The following is a 21052-nucleotide window of genomic DNA, read 5'->3' as shown; positions in this document are numbered from 1 at the left end:
GTTTTTAAAGTTGCTATAGTCACCAATCTTTGTGATAAAAAGAAAAAAAAAAGCTGAACTAAGTGCATTTTATCAAAGAAGCCACTTCTCTGTCAAAATAGTCTGGAGCCCATTACACATCCTTTTCCCATACAAGGCCCATACACAGGGGTGTAGTCACCAGCTCCCAAACTACTAAGAGATCGTATGAGACAAGGTTTAGTGCTTTTAAAAGAATCCTGATGCAACAATCCCTAATGATAGCATTGTGTTACAACAGTAATTTACACCCAAATATAAATGAAGATACAGCATTGTAAAAATGAAAAAGACACTGAGACTGAAGCAGTTCAGATGTTTAGGCAAACTGAAATTTAAGGGGTCTTTAAAGTAAGATGACCATTTAAATCCCAGTAAATGAGTTGGTCAGCCAAAGGTTACATGACAAAAGTCCTGCAATAAATAAGGTTGAAGACCTAATAAATCTATTACATGGTAGCCTATTTAAAAGTTAGTGTTAAAATGTTTTAGTTGTTTAGTACCATAAAAATACTACAGCATTAAGCTTATATACATACATTGATATATTTGAGAGCTAGTGTGTTAAAAACCCTAGAGCAGTCACAAGCATTCATAATTTTCAATATTTACCTCCTTACCTTTACATTTTAGATTTATTTCATTTAACTCTGCTCTGGTTCATAGCAAATTTCCTTGATTGCAACAATTAAAAAAGCTTAACAAAACCATACATTAACAGCAAGTCATTAGGTGTGATCAAGAGTAAAGGCCTACAAATGATTTGGCATTGGGAGGAGTGCAGTTGTGGTTTCTGACTCAGAGTCAGAAGTCTGATGATGTATGTGTATTCCTATTTAATACACGGATGTGATAAGACTTGCTAAAGAGCACTTTCACTTTCGTGGTTACAGCCGCCATCTAGTGGCCACTTTACACGACTTATCAAATTATCCAGGTAAACGTGATCGATTGGTTGAGTCTGCGCAGGTGGTTAAGGAAGAACTGAGGCCACATCTGTTGGGAGTAAACAGAACCTTTTTTTAACCCACAGGAACTGTCTTGGCTGACTTGGTGACGACTTCATCCTTAGTTTGTCGTATTTTGTAGACAAATTATGAGCCGCGTTAACTTTTTTTCAGAGGAAATTTTGTGACAGTTGTTTGTGTCATTCGCCTGAACGTTTCCTGATTCACCTTATCAGCGTCGAAGCTCGGACACGTATCCACCGCTGTTCTAGGTTTCATTTTGATGGTGTTGAACTCCTTCCAACATTATGCGCCACTTTTCATCATAGGTAATGTAGAATATATGAACCTGTAGCTGTTTGGTTTACATATAATAGTTTGTGGAAGTTGTTACTGATGGCCTACTCTGCCCTCTGTACTGTCATTTAATGCCCCACCCGCTGTACGCGCTCAGGTGCACGCATCAGCATGTTGTTTCATCTGTTCATTCTCCTTCAACTGCTGTCCTGTGGAGATCTGGCCTGCACGAGGAGCTTACTCTCCACACAAGAGGACCAAGAAGGTACGAGATGTTGTAGCGACGAATTCCTAACCCCAAGGTCTGTCAGCCTTCTTGTTAATCATGTCATCTGTTTGTTCACGCTCCTTATAGTGTTTGTAGATAATGAGGATGCAAATACGTTCCTGGGTCGCCATCTGTTGTTCAACCGGTTTGACTTTGAGATCTTCGTTCCTGGAAATCTGGAGCGGGAGTGTTATGAAGAAGTGTGCAATTACGAGGAGGCGAGGGAGGTCTTTGAAAACACCCCGGCTACAGTTAAGTGATGCTGTTCAATGAGCTGCTTACTGAGGTCATTAAAGGAGCAGATAGAAAGAGGCCTTACAGCAGAGTTCACCGCACTGATGATGGTTTTTTTTGTTTGTTTTTCTTTTTCTTGTTTTGCAGGATGCTTTTTGGAAGAAATACACTGAAGGTGAGAGAGAGAGAGAGGGGCAGGCAGGCCTATGCTTCAATTTGTTACAAAGATCATCATGTTGTGAAACATAAAGAGAATAGTAGTGTATTATTTAGGAACCTTTGTGCCTTGCCTGTAGCAGGGACAACTATGGTGTTTTCAAAACCTGTTTCACCACCTGCTCAGATCTGCCCCGTAGCTTTGGTCCATAACTCAAGGAGCTACTTATGTCAAACTGTGGGTCATACAGAATCTCTGCAACTTTCATTTTGTTTTGTTTTAAGGACTGAATTTGGTTTTTGATCTCCTCATTGTGTAGATGTCACTGTAAATAATCCAACTATACTTCATTTCTGCTTTGAAGCCAAATGTAAGCTATAATAGTAGATGAAAAAGAGGAGCAGTCATGTAATGTTCAGGTGGCTACTTTTTATGTAGAACAACTCGCTGAAGTTATCAAACGAGCTCAGCTCCGTCTTCTCGCGCTCTGTGGTTTGTGCTGATCCACAGATAAGGACAAGCGGCCCACACGGGTTGATGTGACATCTCTTTTGGTGGGACTGATTGCTGCTGGAGTGGCCATTGTTATCTTTGGTCTCCTGATGTGGTATTTCTGTCAGGGCAAATGCAAGAGTGACTTCAGCCGTGCAAGGTGAGTGAGAGGGTCTTTATTACTATTAATGGAAGTTACATCATCTCACCACACTTTTTACCATAGAAATACAACCATCTTCTAGGTACGTTATCGCAAGGCACTTTTGCACTATGAACCCCAGTACGTGAACAAACTGCCACCATATAAAATAAAACACACACTATTTATGAATTTGGACATTTTCATATGCTGTTAACTGCAACCCAGATTTTACAGTATGACTTGATGCTACTCTTGTTTAGTATCCATAGTTGTCACGTATTTAAGTTTGTAACTAAAAATTACCGTCAATTGATCTGCAGATTATTTTCTTATCATAAAATGAAGCAGTGGAAAATATCTGTCAGTTTCCCAAAGTCCAAGCTGAAATTGCTTGTTTTTCCTCACAAAACCCAGATAGTCAGGTTACAATGACTCACGATAAAGAAACACATCAAATACTCACATCATCAGTGAATGTTCTGTGGTAGTCAGCTATGAAAATAATTGCTGATTGATTTTTGGTCAGTTGACAAATCAAATCGATTAATTGATTCAGCTCTCCACCTGTTCTAGCTATATGTTTCTTCTTCTTGTCACACCGTGTAGCACTGGTGGGGCCTAAAAATGCCCTTTGTTGTGCACAGTTTTATCACAAGTTGGTTTTCACTTTAACTTTAATACTTGGAGGTATTAAGCAGGTCACAGGTGAATGACACATGTGAATATATATGTCCACAATTCTCTCACAGTTCCATTCGGGTCCGCCCCAGGAGAAGTAATGCTTCTCTAATAATGCGACGGCTAGAGGAGGTTTCCTTACAACCTGTGCTCCCACCTGGACCCCCGGCCCTTATGGAGGAAGTTGATCCCCCAGGACTGCCTTCCTACGAGCAGGCAATCACAAAAAGTGGACAACATGACGCCCCACCTCCTCCTTATCCTGGGTATTTGCATATGCATTTGTATTTGCAGTTATGTTATGACTCACTTTTCTGGCTCCTCCTTGTGTGTGTGTGTGTGTGTGTGTGCGTGCGCACACACACACACACACAAACACACAATCCATAATGCAGTCACAGACAGGTAATTCACGAATTTTTATAACATTTTCTCTTATTTCTGGTTTTAGCTCACAACATGGAAGTATTCGACGGTAGTACCTTCAGAAATTGGACCCAGAAAATACAACTAATATCCACACTCTGATGCTCCGCTCTTTTTTCATCATCACAAGATTTAAAACAGTGCCTTATGTCTTCTGTTTATTGTTCTGATTAAGCTCTCTTCCACTCATACATTTGTGATCTTATCTGCTCGACCTGCTAGTGCCAAAATTTTATTTTGTGGTAGCCTCTGCTATTTTCTCTAAAATTAAATAATTTTATGCTTTGCATTGTGTTGAATGAGCTTTATAATACATTTTACCCAGTTTGCTGCTTTTTATCAAAATGAAGACTCAGTAATGTGTTGAACACAGCAGCTTTAAGTTGGAGGAGTATTTATTCTCTTAAAGGAGCGTTTTTTTTCCCTTTTTCCGATACAGCATGTATATTAGGGTGAGTGTATGACTAGGATTATGTTTTATTACACATTAAGTATTAATGGTAATCACAAAGAGACAGACTGTGTGTTGTTGTACAGCTTCCTGTCTCCTTCAGAAGGAAAAGTATACCAACAAAACAGCGTTTAATGGCATGATTGTCAATTTTGCTGTAAAGGAAGTGTTTTTGATGAACTGAACCTACCAGCTTGCTTTAAGATTCACTTTATACCTTTAGCTGTGTATCAACATCTTTTACTTTTTTTTTTTTTTTTTAATGTGCTGATTTTCTTGCTGCTTTATGAAGTAATAGTGTGTCAGAAAATGTGTGTTTGAGTCACCAGATAATGAGGATGCTCTACTAATATGTGAAGTCATTTTTACTTTCAATATCTACGTTGTGGTTAATTATTAAATGAACTATGAACAGATGGAGGCGGAAGCTCTTCAAAGGCAGTTTTATAACATTTTACATTTACACGGAAGGAAATTTTACAGTTATATAAGAAAATTATGGCTGTGATTAATATGATAGTTAAAAACAATGTAACAGCTGTAAAAGTTGCAGTACAACAGTTTATTCAACATGTCTGAGCCAATGCCAGCCACTTAACTGTTGTTTGAATGAGCATTTTCATTAAATAATGCAGAGATACAAGATTTAAGTAGTTATGTTGCTGTAAATTACATTTACCAAAGATTTTAATGGAATGAGAATTTATTGAGGGATTGTTTGTTGGCTGATCTGAAGCATATCTACCTGAAATGAAAAACCTTGTACAGATGTTTAAAATAAAATGGATATTTTAATTATTTTTATGTCTCATCTTTTGTATGAGTTTGCATGAAGTTCACACTCATTTTGAAATTTATTGTGAATTTTATCAGCCGCATTAGATGATATGTGATATTTTCTTCAACTGTAATAGAAATGTGCAAACTGGAACACTGCAGTTAGTACCTTTTCACAAGTATTATGATTTTAGACCAGAACAACCAGGTTCAAACCTGATATGAACCTATCCTTTAGTTAAGTTAATTAATATGGCTGCTAATAAAAGCACAAAAGTTATTTCAAGTTTCATTTTCCAAACAGGCTCCATTACATCTGGAACTGGGGCTCTTAATATTTTTGAAATTTCATTCAGCTTATTATTGTTATTGTTAAATTTTATAGAAATTAATGATAGTATGCACAAAACTATTTTAGACCTTACGATTATTCTTATTATTTCAACACTGTAAACTAGCAGAGGCAGGCTACAACCAATGTTGGGCTTTCATGACGTTACAGAAAAGTTTTGGAATCTACATGATCCCAGGAACCATGCACGAGGGAGACATATGAACTTTTGGGTAGAAGGAAGGAAAACTACAAAACTTGCAGCCAAAGTCTGTGGTGCATCCTGGGAAACCTAATAACATGGGTACGTGAAACCATGCAGGGCTTTCACGACTCTACATGACGGGAGATGAACAAAAATTAACGAAATCTCTCAGAGGGAGGAAAGGTAGGCTTTTGTCGGGAATATAGCTGCTTCGCGGCGGGTTTTGCCGAACTGCTCAGACGGGACTGCCTGCCCTGGTCGGTCGGTCGGTCGGTCGGTGGGTAGGACCCGGGCTGCTACGATGTGTGTCCGCTGCTCCACGAAGCTCCGTCGGGGAAGTGAATCTTTCACCGGATGATGGACAGGAACTACCCGACCTCCAGCTTTGCGGACGCGCTGGCTCCACCAGCACAGACCGTAGCTTCTTGGGCCTATGACCGCAGCACAGCTAGTATCAAGCCAAGGTAAAAGATGAAGGAGAGGGCGGGTCACCTTCCGAAGGAAATTTCGGTGATGGAGGGCCTAGCTTTGCTCTTAGAGAAAAGTACGGAGGTCCGTGTTGTTGTCGGTGGAGGAATTGGGAGAAATGTGGGAATTTCAGCGGAGTTGTGGAGGCTTTGAGTTGTCAGTGGTTTCTTAGCCGTTTGTTACTGTCTCCCACCTTGCTAGTTTTCGCTAGCACACCGTCTCCTCAGCATGGCCATGAACAGAGTTACTACAAACTAGATAGTAGTGTTGTTATATATCTGTAACAATTTTAGCAGCTAGGCAGCTTAAACTAGCATGTTATCGGCCTGTTTTCTTGACCCACAGGTGCTCACCAAAGCCAAAACAAGATAGGTAACTAGCAACCGATGCTAGTCATGTCAGTTATAGCACTTCAAATTAGTGGTACATAGCTATTGGTGTTGTTACCCAAGAGCAAAGAGGCGACGTGTCGAGGTCTGTGCATATTTGAGCCACTATTCTTTGTATAAGACCCTTTATAGAGACCACTGCTATCTTGTAACTTACTTTATGTTTTCTAAAACAGAGTGAATGTCACCACAAAACCTACAAAACTTGCAGAGCTCTAACTTAGGCGAACTCGAGACTGTTGTTTTTCTACTGCATATTATAATAATGAAAAGAGGGACTATACTCGATGACAAAATTGTAGTATCTGCTTCAAATATGTAAGATAAAAGTAGCACTTGTGAAGTCATCCATGCAGTTCTGTGCATCTCTTGAGTCTTTTCACATATTTATCCTAAAGCAAAAAGAGACTGAGAAAGAGAGAGCAGGTAAATAAAGGTGATCAACTAAATTAGACTACAGAAATGATTACTCAGTTGACTTGTTGCATGACAAAAAACAAATCATTCTACTGCTCTGCTAATCAGTGTACAATAATGATTAATCGAGTAAATTATACCATGAATGTGTTGATTACATGTTCAGAAATGCTAATATAACAGATTTTTGGATGTGTTGTGACCTAGATAACACAAGTCTGTAGTTTGTGGCTGTCGATTAGGCTAAGAAATTGTCATTTATAAACGGACAAGGCCATTTGCTATTATTTCAGAAATCGGTGAATGCAAAAAGTGTTGAAAGGACTGCAAATGGAGGCGATGAAAAAGGGAACAGTTTGAATCAGTTAAATCACATTATAATCTGTATTTAGTGGTGCGTTGTGTGTCAAGACACACGATTTGCTTGTTCATACATGGTTTGGTGCTGTTCTGCTCGTGAAGATGAGAACTCACCTGTGTTTTTGTGTTCATACAGTCCCAGTTATGGTGCAACACACCTTGATGCAGAGCTCCTCCAGCGGCAAAGCTACACTTCCACCCACCAGCTTCCCACCTACACTACATCACACCTTCCTGCTGCAGCAGGTGAGTTATGGATGCTGTAAGCAATGTCTTTAAGGACTCCGTTTAGCTATATAACAATCCTTACTTTCTTACTTACTGCTAGAGGCATCTAATTATGCAGATACTTTTGGTTTTATATGCTGAGGTTTGCATTCAAATAGGTGGAGGTGAATGAAGAGGTGATTATTATCAAATTATATTTGATAAACTCATCCATAATGTGTCTTTCATGCCCCCTGTTAATTTGGATAATCCACAGATGTTGGAAATGCTTAATTGGGACAATTTCCTCAGCAAAAACAGCTTGTATTACAAAAAGATTATTCAGCAGTGCCATTTTTAAATGCTTTGAGCACTGTACCACTTTTTCCACCGTCATTGTATTATGGGTGGAGAAAACTCAGAGGTAAATATCTTAAACCATAGTATATAAAACCAACAATTTAGGTTAGCAATATTTTAGGCTGTTGAATTTATTTCCTTCAAATGCCTTTGTTCACATTGTCTCTTTCTGTGATCATCTCTCTCTTCCTCTTTTGACTGTCAGGAACACTTGACTCAAACAGTAATAGTTCTGAGACCTCAATCATGAGCTTCCTGTCAGCCATGGAGTCTAGAAGCCTTCAGGCTGGTCCTGTTAGTGCCTCACTGCTTCCTCCTTTTAGACCCCCATCATGGCCTGCTGGTGAGAACACATCCACTCATTTAGTCTTTGTAATTGTTTTTATGAAAAGTCATTTAACATAAGTCTAAGCAAAATTAAACCCATTGGTTAGTATTTAAAAATTTTTGTTTATTACTTCCGTTATCTTTTGTGTATACAAATTCTATTTATTATGTTGAATTTTGTTTAGATTCTGTCCCTTCACGTTGCCTGTCCTGTCCTTATATTGTCTATTCTGTGCCACACAGGTACAAACTCCTCCACCACAGAGCTGTACTTGACTGGTGCTCTGCCTTCTACTGCCACTTTTCCCTCGCCTGCTGCTCTGTCGTCCTATCAGCACACCGGTGCCTACCCTTCTAGGAGTTACGCTACCAACCCTTCCCTGGCTCTCCAGGATCCTGCCTTCAGCACTTCCACCAATGGCCTGTTCTCTCACCATGACCCCCTCCTACATCTCAAATCAAGCCAGTCTGTGCTTCCTAGTGCCCTGGCCTTCAATCATCTCTCTACCCCTGGTTTGGGCTCTGCTTTGCCTGTCCAGTCCTCCACTTACCGTTCGGCCCAGGAGTCAGCCCCCCACCTCCTACAACCCCAGTTCAGCCTGCTACCTTCTACCCTGCCTGCCCCTCACGGTGCCACACAGCCCTATGGAGCCACTGTTTTTTCAGGCTCTATTGAAAGAGCTCTTCAGCGTGAATGTAGTGTGATCAAACACCACCAGAGGCCTTCTAGCAGCCACACGGCCTCAGAGCAGTTGCCCAATTCAGAGCACTCCTTACCAGGGTACTTTGGTTCTGGCAATGAAGCGGATGTGTCCTACCAGCAGGACACGTCCCGTCACACCCCAGTTTCCTGCAGCCCTTCCACTGGGGTAGATTCCTCTCAAGGGGTCAATGGTGCTCCACAACCCAAAACAGACTCAGTAACTCAAGCTTATTCGTCCACTTCGGTGCCGAAGGCTAAAGACTGCTCTGCCAAACTAGCTCCACACCCTGCTGGGGGTGAAGAGAGTCACAGCCACACTCAGAACCTGACAGAACCGGAGCGATATTCCTCCCCAGGACAGAACCAGAACTCAGTGATTGCTAATCAGCAGTCAGTCCAGCTGCCTAGCCTAATGTCCAGCAGTCTGTCTCAAACCTATATCACCCCCCACACACAGTCACAGCCCTCTAGTTCCACCTCTGACAAACTCTCATCCCTTTACAAGACTCTACCTTCCCTCTCTAGCCAGTCTGGTAATGTGGCAACTGTTAGTCAAACTCTTGTTTACTCCTCCAGTCCCGGCCTGAGCCAGGGGCAGGAGGTCCAGTATGGAGCCCAGGTCCAGGGCTTGTGTCAGGGGAATCTCTCTGAGAGCTACCCCACATCCCACTCTCAGGGTGCCCCAAATGTGACTTTTACATCTCAGTCACAGGGGCAAGCTTCGGTTACTCAGTCTCAGAGCTACGCCACAGGACAATCCCTTAACCAATCCCTTAACTCCTACCCACCCACATGTGTGCGGAGTTTGGCCACATCTAGTTCTACACAAGACTACAACCTCATGCAAGCCTCAGTGGGAGGTAAAACACATGACACTATGTCCCAGCAACAAGCACAGCCCCATAAATATCTTTTGTCTGCACCGTTGCCTACCTACTCTTCATCTGCTCAAGCCTTACAAAATAACGTCAGATCCTCAATACAGGACATAAAGCCAACATATGTCAAACAGAAACTTGAAGAGCTTCCTATCCAGGAGCTAGAAGCTCTCCAGCAGGCATCTATGGAGGGTACGGCAGCAGACAACAACATGGCTGCTCCCAATGTCATCTATGTTGTTTCAAAAATGGATGATCATCACAAAACACAAAGTGTTATCCGGAGCAATTCACGTTCTGATGACCACCTCATGGGACTGGGTCATACACACACAGCACAGGTAAAGGATGAAAGAATGGGTTCTCTGAGCCAACAGCACATTCATCTAAGCAGTGCCAATGGTCAGGACACTGCCAACACAAAGACTACAAACTCCAGTATTATATCTTCACATGTACCCTTAAGCTCAGAACAGCTCAAGCAGCACCCTCTTCAACTCAAATCCCCTGAGCCACATCAACAAAACCACCAGAATCACAATCAGTCCCAGAGCCAGACCCCGGCGGCCCACACCCAATTTATCACCGTCCCCAGCTCTCAGGTTCTCCTTGAACCTAACCAGATGATTCTGCTTCAGCAGCCCATTGTCCACCATGGTCAAAACCCCTCAAAGGTAGTATCGGTGCAAAGTATTCAACAGCCCCAAGGTCTGGGCCCTGTTCATGTCCAGTACCTTCAGATGGATCGGGAACTACTGGGTCCCACTGTCACTGAAACCCACAGTCAGCAGGGCACAGTAGTGTCAGGACAGAGCTCTGGATGCCCTGATTCTTCTAAACACCACTACAGCCAGTCAGCAAATCAGCATTCAAATGATGCCAAGAACCACTTTGCTCTCAACTCCATTTGCTTCCCGGATTCTATGCTACTTGCAGACGACAGAAATATTTTGTCAAATGTTGACGACATCCTGGCTGCCACGGTCGCAGCCTGTGGCGTCACGCCACAAGACTTTGTCAAAGCTGCATCCTCTGCTGAGGCTGAAATGGCAGTGATGGCCAGCTCTGCTGATTCTAAAGGGCACTACCAGACTGTGGATATAAGGCACATGTCCCCTAGTTTCTCCTCAGCACAACAGCCAATCATCACCAACACTAACTCCCACACCTTGACCATGACACTAAATGGAGCTCAGATGGCCACAGACTCTCAGGGTCAATCTGTTCACCACAACAGCAGCTCTGAGCTCAACACAAATGGAGATGGAGGGAGCTCTGAGAATGATTATCACTTAGCTGGGCAGGTTTATGATCCCTCAGGTCTACAGAGCAGAGTCAAAGGGAATGCTAAGTGTATTAAAACAGAGGACGGCCTTATGGAGTGCCCAGGCAGTGAAGACTTTCCCAAAAAGAAGGCTCGCTCCAAGACCCTGACCAAACCAGGTGGTCCTGAAGAGGAGAGTGGACAGGCCCGAGCGGCCAAGCGCAGTGGGCAGGCAAAGCGGCAAAACTCCAGGGGTAGTGATGTAAGCTCGCCTTCTGCCTCACACAATATGTATGATGGTTGTCCACAACAGGAGAGAATCAGGCAGAAGATCCGTGAAGTGGAAGAGAAACAGCCAGAGGTCAAAACTGGCTTCATTGGCTCCTTCCTTGACTTCATCAAATCTGGCCCCAAACAGCAGTACTCTGCAAGTCCTACACGAACTATCAGTCGACCCAGAAAGCCGTGCACGTCGTCCAAACCACCGCCATGTACTTTGCCTGCTTTGCCTCCCAAACTGCAAACTCTTCCAGGGCCCTTGATTCCCCAGGACAGTCAAGGAGCGAGTTCTCAGCAGAAACGCCTGGATGAGGATCTGCAAAAGAACTTGGAAACGCTGCCGTCATTCAGCTCAGATGAAGAGGAGAACACTGGAAAGAACCAGGCCCTGAGGAACAGCATCAGCTCAGCACTCTCAGCTCTGGATGAGTCTTCAGATCGGAAAACCAGGACAGGTAATAACACCCGGCATAAGCTTGTAAAGAGCTAAAATGTTATCAGAGCATCAACCTACACTTGTTTATATTATTGTTCATCTGTTGGGGTTTTGATTATAATGCATCATATACAATTTTAAATACAAGAGTAAACCCTCGTAAGAGAGCCAACATACTAAAATGTTAATGTCAAACAAACAAGCAGACATGCAAGATGTTTGCCTAAAATTGGCAAAATACTGCTTTAAATCACAAACTGTCTGATAAAAAAAAAAAAGTAAATAGGACTAAGAAGCTGACCAGGGGCAAACTCCATAAACATTGTCTGTGTACAGCTCCATAGACATTAAAGTCCAACCGGAGATACTTGTTAACAAGCTACCACTATCCACAGCTAAAAAGGTAATAGTAGTTGGTATTAAGGTGATTTTAGTTCTTCATAAGTGTCCGTTTCTGTTTACATTTAGCACTTACTGACTAGTTAGGTGTCCATTCTCTCTTTCATCTTTGCACTGGGTGTTGTCACACAAAAGTACCTCAAACGAGCAGCAGAAATATTCAGTTAGATGTGTAACCCTTTCTTCAACAAATACTGTCTGAAAAGTCTTTATTATCTGCACATGTGTAGTCTAATAGAGTTGTCATGTTCATATACTCATAAACAACCCTTCTCCAGATAACCAAAGCCCTGGATCGATGATGAAGCCAGACCAAGTTCCCACCATGCCACACGCTGTCACCGAGACCTGTTTGCCGCAGGTAGCCACTCCGCCACTAACAACAAACACCATGACAGGAGGCACTGTGTTTGCTGCCAAAGACGACTCCAAAGAGATCCCGCCAGGCCAGTTGGCTGTGCAGTTGATGACTGTGGCCATCGAGGGACTGACTGATGAGGAACTGTCGGACAGCGGAGGGGAGGGAATGTATCGGGAGAGGGACGAGTTTGTTGTCAGGAATGAAGATATCGAAAACTTGAAGGTACGGTCTGAAAACAACATGGTTGGAAAATGAACAATTGTGAACATTAATGTTGGTGTTCAGCAGAATTTAGCTTTATGGGGAATTTTTGTTTTCGGTGAGCGTGCTTGTGTTAAATGTTGAATGTGGCATGTCAGAACTAAACCCCCTTGCCTTGTAGCACTGTAGAAGCCCTTATTTTAATGATACATCTGTCATTGAAGGTGCCCATTTGATAAAACTAATACCAAACCTGCTCTCACACACACACACACCACTCTTTCATATTCTTATACTACAACTCTTGCTTGCATACTGAAGCCTTTTCTGCACTCTGTCGTGTGCATGTGTCCAGGTGACAATGAGAGCAGGGAGTGAACCTCCAGCCATCTGGAAAGTCCAGAAGGCTCTGCTGCAGAAGTTTGTGCCTGAGCTGAGAGATGGAAAGAGAGTCTTCTCAGCCACGAACAGTGTAAGTAAAAGCAGACAGGCCAATACCCATGTATGCATGTGTGAGTTTTTGATAATTCAATTAAGTGTGTTTACTGTGGAACAAGTGTCAAAAAAGGTTTTTTTTCTTTGTGTGTGTGTGTGTGTGTGTGTGTTGTGTGTGTGTGTGTGTGTGTGTGTGTGTGTGTGTGTGTGTGTGTGTAGTATCTTGGATACTTTGGTGATGCCAAGACCATGTACCAGAGGGTGTATGTGAAGTTCTTGGACACAGTTAACAAAAGGGAGTATGTTCGAGTGTGTAGTCGGAAGCCACGTTGCAAGCCTATGAACTCACTAAGGTACGCTAAGAGTATTGGCTGATGCAAATGAATTATTTTTAAACATGGCTCTTCAGTGGTGTAACTCTCTTGGTTCTGCCACCCAGGGGTGTTCAGGTGAAAACCTTGCTGGGCTTGACCGCCAACCCTTCCTCAGTCTCCCAGAGCCAAAAGCCCAGACCCAAACAACTTAAGCCAAGGGCAGAGCCCCCACCTAAGAAGAGGAGGAAATGGAAGGAGGAGTTTTCACCTGCTGCCTCGGGATCATCTGCAGAAGAAGGTGGTGAAGATGATGGTAAGAGGCCTTGTGACATTTCTCATTAAATCTAGTTTGGGTAAAAGTTAATGTGAACTAAACCTCTTCCCACTCTCTCACTGCCTCTCGATGCCTTCTTGATCTCCCTCTCTCTCTTGCACATTCACACACGCTGAAGAGTTAAACCCTCCGGTGCCGTTTGCTTCCCGGTTCCTCAACACACGAACCATGAAGGAAACATTCAAGAGTTTTGTGGAACTGCTTATCAGCATTGCCTTAGACGAAGATGTGATGACAGCACTTGAGAGGGCAAACGGTAGGTGGATTTATTTTTGGAAATTGAGATTTTGTTCTTAGCTAGAGGGGCCTAATAATAGGTCAAAACTGATTTGTCTTATTTCAGATGAGTTGCTGCTGCCACATATGAAAAGAGTGGATGGGATGATCACTGACAACAGGAAACGCCTGCTTCACAAACTGCACATAGGGCAAGTCCTAAAGGTGGGTGTGTCTTCAAAACTACATATTTATGTTTTACGGTGAGTTCTTTGGGAAAGAGAAGGGCAGGTTGAGCAACAGAAGTGGAGATGGCGATAATGTTCTAAATCAGAAGCAAGTAACCATCAGACACTTAGCAGATCATGTCTTCCACCTCTGCATGTCTCCATTTCATTCATTCACTACATTAACTCAAACGCCACAGTCACGCAATAGTAAATACAAAGAACAATAGAATCACTCTGCGTTGTCTCTTAGAAGCAATGGAAAATAGTTTGTTAGGTTCGGTTACTGTGGCAAATCATAAGCAGAGAAAGGCACTTTTGTTGTTAGGTGAACTGAGTTAAGCGGTTTTACAATGTCCTGTAAATGCACTACACTTTTATTTGGTTTCATCAGCATTACTTCCAATTCAAAGACAAGCCTACAAACAAACTCAATCTTGATCTATTTTGATGACAGAAGGAAAGAAAAAAGTTCACATTGACTGCAGTATATGAAGCTAAGTAACCTGACTGTTCTGTGCCTTTTAGACGGCTCTAGACAGCTTCCCAGAGATCTCAGTGGTCACTGAACTGAAGAAGGATGGGGAAACCCCAGCCTTCAAGGTGCGTCTCAGTGGGAAGGCCTACAACAAGAAGACCATGAAGCCCTACAAGATGCCTAACAAAGTGCCACAAGTAAGACAGTAATTTTTTGGTAAAATTCAGTGTACTCTTAATATCTGTCCAGCAGAGGGCACAGTGTCATTATTTGTGCTTCATCCTGTTGAAAACTGATGCCACTGTCCCCCCTCCTGTCATGTTGTCTTCCTATTAGAATAATGTTTTATTTAAAAATTCCAATTTTTAAATGTGCTTGAAGTGTTTTTAAAGTTTTGCTTTTCATTTTTCTAGGAGTATACAGTGGACCAGCAAAAAACTCAGTGGTTCTCTCTCTACCACTCTTTACAGCATTACAAGTACCACACATACCTCATGTGTAAGGACGAGGTGAGACAAAGTCTTACACACACACACACACACACACACACACACACACACAAACACACACACACTCTTCAGTAATAGTTAGCTTTTTCTTCTGATGCTTATTATTCTGGCCTGCTTCTGTTGTATTGCAGTTTTCCACAAGTCACTTTGGTACATTTCTCAGATCACAATTAAAATCTAAAATCGAAACAACTTGTTCAACCTTCACATCATCTAGTTACTTGTGTACATCATAAAAGCAACTTCCCATTCATTTGAACAAATTGCAAATGATCATGTACAGTTGTCTGCTGTTTCCTACATTCTCAAATGTCATGTTGATCAAAATGTATTATACTGGTTCTCTATTGAATAGTCTTACTTTCCAAAACTTTAAGGTATTGGTTCATTGCATAAGTTGTTACGTGTAAAACAACAACACTACGACTTGTCATTCTGATGGCACTGACATGTTCATTGATGTGAATATTTACTTTTGAGAGATAAACTAAGGAGCAAGTTACTGGCTTTTTCAAGTAATATACTGTGTGGTGCTGTTTGTAAAAATTGTTTCAAGAAATGCACTTAATGTTTTGCAAATGTTTAGGATGATTCTTGAAATGTACCAAAGTGACTCAGAAAGACTGTAAGCTCAGTTAATAGAATAATGATGAATACTCCTGTTTGTGGTTCTGCCCTCTCAGATTGCATCTCTGCGGGTGCAGGCAGGGGACCTGGGGCAGGAGGAAACTGTACAGAAGTGTCTGCAGAACGGAGCTTGGGTAGAGGGGCTATTTGATCGATTTGGAGAGCTAATCAATCAAGTGCAGCAGGCCTGCAGATGATTCATCCCTGACAAAAAAGACTGGAAAAAACAAAAGTCTAATACTTTAAAAATAAAGGATGCCTCAAGGTGAAAATGACACCAGATAAGGACGGAGTGAGTCTCTCCTTCCAGCCACACAGAGATTTGAATCAGGGGCCTGTCAGTCGACTCGCCTGAAAGACGTTCAGGGGGCCTGTGGCATAAAAGTGGCAAGAGGTGAACAGTGGGACAGCAGTTAAGTTTATGGTCTGCATCACGGCATCCCAGCAGAAAGCAGTAACCTGATCAACACAGGGCAAGGACTTGTCTTTTGGGAGCCGTTTGGAAGATTTTCACATAGTGCTTCTCCTAGTCTTCGTAGGATTTTGTAGTTACAAGCCCACTTTTTATGGGTGTTTTCATAGATTTCTATTGTTGTTTTTCTTTTTTTTTTCTTTTTGTTTTAAATATTTTTTTTTTTTAGTTAAATACCAAATCATAACCAGTGAATATGCACTAGATAGAAAGCAATTGGCATAGGAAGTAGAGCACAGCAAATAAAAATGCAGAAATCTGATTGCGTACAGTTATAACATGCCTTCATCAATCATTTGATAAGTAGGCTCACATAGAGTTGATATATTGTACAAAAAAAATCTCTATATATTATATATAACCGTAGTTATATACTGTTTGTAAAACATCCATTTCGTAATGGAGTGCCAACCTATATATAATGTACATTTTGTATAAAAGAACAGGGAGGTGGGAACTGCAGCAATTCTCTGAAGGAGAAATGTAGTAACTATAAGCTGTATCTATATTGTGGTTTAACTTTTGTGCTTCAAACACCCCTTTGCTTATGAGATGCGAGTCATGAGAATGCAGTTCCAGTACTGCTGTTATGAATTTTGTTAATCAAATATTACCTTGAATTATCTGAGGGTAAAATGAAATAAATAAAAGTTGTCTTTATACTCCTTTACAGACATAGCCCACATTTTATGACAAATAGATATATATTTTTCACAGAAGTAAATATTGTTATATTCTCTTGTTCATTACAGTTTCTAAGACACTTTTTCATTGTTTTTTTTTTTTTTTCACAATTTTCAAAAATGGACTCTTTATAAGTCAGTTACCAATTTTATGCTATCAAAGTAATCTTGTTCTTTAAAGATGCAGTTTGTAAATAAAGTGCCGCATGTATTAGATGTTTTGTTTTTGCTATGTGATGCACCAGATTTTGAAAATGCTGTAGTAGCACAAAAATCATAGCTTAGAAGGTTTTTCTGCAGATCTACAACAGGCTACTTTAATGCAAAAAAAATCTTGACAAATACATCTTCATTGCTGAATCAGTAAATTAAGGGAAATGAGTAATGAGTAAGATTTTCTCATTGAAATCACATTCTGATGGGGCCTGAAGTAAAGATAAAGTATTAAAATTATGTATAACTTCAGGATTCAGTTCTTTTAAACCTCACAGGACAAAATCGTTATTGTGCAGAAATATTTAACCAGAGTGTACCTAGGACATGCATATCTAAATGCTAATGGCTGCCTTTATTGTGGACACGGAGGGATAGACTGCTGCATGTAAGCACTCAGGAGATTCTGCGTATTATTTGTACATCGCATTGGATTTTAGAAGTTACTGTGTATGACTGTGTACCAAGGATGTTTGCTACGTATGATTTGCTCCATTACACGGGATTTTAGAGTATATTTTTTGGGGCTTTTTATGCCTTTATTTGACAGGACAGTAGAGAGACAGGAAATGGGGAGGCAGAGAAGGGGAATGACATGCAGTAAGGGCCGTCCGATGCGGGACCCGAGCCGGGGCCGACTGCAGCGAGGACTGTAGCTTCTACACATGGAGCGCCTGCTTAGACCACTACGCCACACGAAGCCCCATGTTTTGTTCACTTCTAAAAGCGTCAGCAATACATCCTGCAATCCACAACTCTAAAATAGTGGCAGCGATCCAACAAATTGGGCCAGTTAGTGTTCAACTTCACCTGCTTGTTGGAGTGTGCAGTTGATATTGGCTTATATCCTTCTGGGGGGGAGGTAACAGCAAGGCAAAAAAAACTTGCCGTTATGCTCGCCCACCATGTTCTCATGACCAAACTATTCACTGTGAATGGGTGGCTGACTTCAGACGTCGTCTGAAAGGGTCTCGGGGCTTTTGAATAAAATATGATTGTCCAGCCAGGCCAGCCACAATGCAAAATTACTGGCAACCGCCAAAAAAACAAAAGTGTCTCTGTGCTGCAGCGACAGTTCTGTGAGGAAAGCCACTGTCCTCTGGCCTTTGGAGTTGGAGAGGAACGGGGGCGGAGGGCGGCAAGCGTTTGGGATTCCAGTACGGGCACAACTGGTAAAGACAGATACTGAACGTCTGCTCTCCAGATGAAAAGCATATGAATTTTAATGCACTGCATTGTTGCATATGTGGGAGACGGACTGAGAGGACCCTTGAGGCAGCATGAGTATGTGAGAAGGGCACAGAAACTGGCCTATTGGTTTTGGAAATGCCCCCTAGTAAAACTTAATGTACTGCGTGAAGTACACACTTGCAGGGTGCTTAGCAGGAATCTGTGGAAGGCAGAGTTACAGATTTATACTCAGTCTGGCAGCTGCACAGACTAACCTGGCATGTTCCACTGACAACTGAACATCTGCATCTGTGCATTTATCAGTGGTGGAAAGTGACTAAGCATTTACTCTACATTTACCATACATAGGTACAGTTTTGAGATACTTATACATTGCATGATTTTTTCCGTTTCCAATTATGACAATACTTTTTGACAGCCTTAGTGGCCATTTACTTTTTATTCGTCATTACTTTAACATAAAGAAAAATGAGATGAGATTATAAAATATAATTCACTATTAAATAGTAAACCAGTTGCTCCTACACGTTTTTTGGCTCGTAATCTTTTACAAAAAGCGGTACTTAAAAAGATTAACATGTAGCAATATGCTACAAAATGTTACAATACCTCACAAAAAGCAAAGATTAGAGAATAGTAAAAAAAAAAAAAATGCATACAGATTCATGTCTAAAGTGTGGGTTCGCCTTTTGTTTCTATTTGTTCTCATGACCTATGTTGTTAAAACAATCTCCACCTCAACCAGCAACAACAATAAGATGCTATTTACACGCTGATGCATTGGTATTAACAATATAATGTATTCTGTTCCTGCAGAATTAGTAGGCCTACTTTTATTTTAAGCACATTTTGTTGCCAAAATGGCTGTAGAAATTAAGGAAGTATGATTTTAAATGTGGGACTTGAACTTGTAATGGAACATTTTTACATTGTGCAATCTGCATTTTTACTGAAGTGAAGGATTTGAGTACTTCTTCCACCACTGGCATTTGGGGACTGAGTGTCTTGCTCATGAGTTTTTCTCATTTACAGGAAACCTTCAGTTTTATCAAAGGATCTCAACCAACAACTCCACAGTCACAGAAATGCTTCATACAGTTTCTGCATAAAAGTTTCTGGAGAAAATTCCTGAGGATATTTGTCATCGTCATAACTGTAAACAAATTATTACCTGACTAACATTGCATGACCGATAAGTATGAAGGAGAAAGAAAAGGAAATATGCAGGGCTTTCCAGGCAAATGTAGAGAAACAGGAGAGTAAATATTGCTTTGACCTTGTGGACCAGAATTTCTGATTGTATTAACCAGAGTGTTCTCTCCCTCTCCCTCTCCTCACTCTTTCTCCGTCTCATTTTCTGTGTCAGTGTAAAGCATGTTTCACTCTTCACTACTGAAGTTTCATCGTCAGCTTTGTGGCGAGTTGACAAAATACCAGGAACATCCGACGGCGGTGCATTCATGTGAAGAGTTGTAAAACCAGTTTTGGCACCGAGTCGCATTTCTTTTAAAAGCAAGGCGTGCATTTCCTTTGTTGTGTGCGGATATGATGGCTCCATAAATATTATAAACAACATCTACAGCAACAGAAAAGGTGAGTGAGTCTATTCATACATTAGTTCCTGCTGCAACTTATGCTGAGCTCCTATGAATTCAGTGGAATTTGGAATTTTGATGTAATGACTGTTATTATTAGAAAATGTTGCTTTAGTTAGTTTGGGGTGAAGAGTAGTGTTTACTTATGTGATTCAATGCAAACAAGTTCACATTCTGATGTGATATCATTCATTTTTATGGAGGGGAAAAGAGCTTTTACTTGAGCAGATTTTAATTGTCATTAAAGTCATGAAAGTCTTATAGTGCTTATAATGAAGGGTTGGCGGTTTTGGAATAGTAGTGTTTCATTTCATCCTTCTTGCCCCTGTGTTTAGCCGTCCAGGTAAAAGGTTCTGATCTTATTCAACTCTTTTTTGGATGCCTTTTATGCCTTTATTAGATAACGTCAGGAGAGAGATGCAACACTGGTTCTCAGCCAGACTCCAACCACAGATATTGCTGTTCATGGTCAGCATCTTAAACCCCACAGCCATGGGTGCGTCTCTGTTTTGTATTCTTAAAGGGGTACACAACAATTTAATATTGCGATTCCAAAAAACTGGTTGACTCACAAGACACAGATTTTTTTTTTCTTTTAAGAATATTCCAAAAACACTAGATCTTACATTTCCCATAATGCAACTTTAGCATCTTTCATTAGACCCTTCCTGCCTCCTAAATGCCCCCCCCCCTTACATGGACTGAGTAGTAGTACTTCTTATGATGAGCAGACAGAACTTCATGTGTAAGATCATTGCCCCTTTGAAGATGCACACTATGCAGACCTGTTTGAGAAAACCTGCCTTGCTCAAGAGCAGCTCAGCGGTCTGTGAAGGAGAAAGGTGTTTCCCTTTTTTAATAAAATGGTTTGAAAGGAACTGCTGCATGGCTACAGATTTCTCTCTGCCTCTTACTTCTGCTCACACGCTCTCACTCCACCTGGGGTAAAAGAGCATTTTCCTACATTGGAGGAGGTGAAGTAATCAAACCGGTCTGCCCCAGTTACACGCCTCACCCGTTGCACCATGCTTGTCTCTCACGATCATAATAGCTGTCTTCCCTCCAGTCTCCCTTTCAGCAAGTGACCAACACTGGGTTTACAGTGTCAGCTTACTACTTTTCCATTGTCAAATTACACCTCAAGAAAGAAGGCACCAGGTTAGAGCCTGACTTCATGAAATCTGTCCCTACTACAGCTCATGCACGGTTACTCCAGGGTGTGCGTGTTTGTTTGTGATAACAGTCTGGAGACTGTGTAAGATGATGATAACAGATGTGGTGGA

The 21052-nt window shown here is 41.5% G+C and overlaps 2 protein-coding genes across 2 annotated transcripts; both read left to right on the top strand.

Moving 5' to 3' along the window:
* The first annotated feature begins 969 nt into the window (after nucleotides 1-969).
* Nucleotides 970-4913, top strand: prrg4 (proline rich Gla (G-carboxyglutamic acid) 4 (transmembrane)). The gene is made up of 7 exons (XM_056375551.1): nucleotides 970-1294; nucleotides 1420-1527; nucleotides 1618-1781; nucleotides 1912-1939; nucleotides 2432-2573; nucleotides 3308-3502; nucleotides 3688-4913. Exons 1-7 carry the CDS (start codon nucleotides 1249-1251, stop codon nucleotides 3713-3715), a joined length of 711 nt encoding a protein of 236 aa, XP_056231526.1. The 5' UTR covers nucleotides 970-1248; the 3' UTR covers nucleotides 3716-4913.
* A 304-nt stretch (nucleotides 4914-5217) lies between these two features.
* Nucleotides 5218-16984, top strand: qser1 (glutamine and serine rich 1). Its single transcript, XM_056380473.1, has 13 exons — nucleotides 5218-5890; nucleotides 7197-7306; nucleotides 7833-7970; nucleotides 8198-11533; nucleotides 12192-12496; nucleotides 12831-12947; nucleotides 13130-13263; nucleotides 13350-13537; nucleotides 13677-13814; nucleotides 13902-13999; nucleotides 14530-14676; nucleotides 14893-14988; nucleotides 15672-16984. The coding sequence occupies exons 1-13, from the start codon at nucleotides 5781-5783 to the stop codon at nucleotides 15810-15812; spliced, it is 5058 nt and encodes a 1685-aa protein (XP_056236448.1). The 5' UTR covers nucleotides 5218-5780; the 3' UTR covers nucleotides 15813-16984.
* The last annotated feature ends 4068 nt before the right edge of the window (nucleotides 16985-21052 follow it).

Source organism: Seriola aureovittata, chromosome 1 (genome assembly GCF_021018895.1).
Source record: "Seriola aureovittata isolate HTS-2021-v1 ecotype China chromosome 1, ASM2101889v1, whole genome shotgun sequence".
In the NCBI taxonomy this organism is placed as follows: domain Eukaryota; kingdom Metazoa; phylum Chordata; class Actinopteri; order Carangiformes; family Carangidae; genus Seriola; species Seriola aureovittata.
Note: the sequence above shows the minus strand (reverse complement) of the source record. Positions and strands in the feature narration are given on the sequence as shown.

Coding starts and splice junctions, on each gene's coding strand:
- qser1 (XM_056380473.1), top strand. CDS start 5,781: ATGATGGACAGGAACTACCCGACCTCCAGCTTTGCGGACGCGCTGGCT. Junction 11,534..12,191: donor AGATCGGAAAACCAGGACAG/GTAATAACACCC, acceptor ACCCTTCTCCAG/ATAACCAAAGCCCTGGATCG. Junction 14,000..14,529: donor ACATAGGGCAAGTCCTAAAG/GTGGGTGTGTCT, acceptor TGTGCCTTTTAG/ACGGCTCTAGACAGCTTCCC.
- prrg4 (XM_056375551.1), top strand. CDS start 1,249: ATGGTGTTGAACTCCTTCCAACATTATGCGCCACTTTTCATCATAG. Junction 1,295..1,419: donor TGCGCCACTTTTCATCATAG/GTAATGTAGAAT, acceptor GTACGCGCTCAG/GTGCACGCATCAGCATGTTG. Junction 1,528..1,617: donor CACACAAGAGGACCAAGAAG/GTACGAGATGTT, acceptor CGCTCCTTATAG/TGTTTGTAGATAATGAGGAT.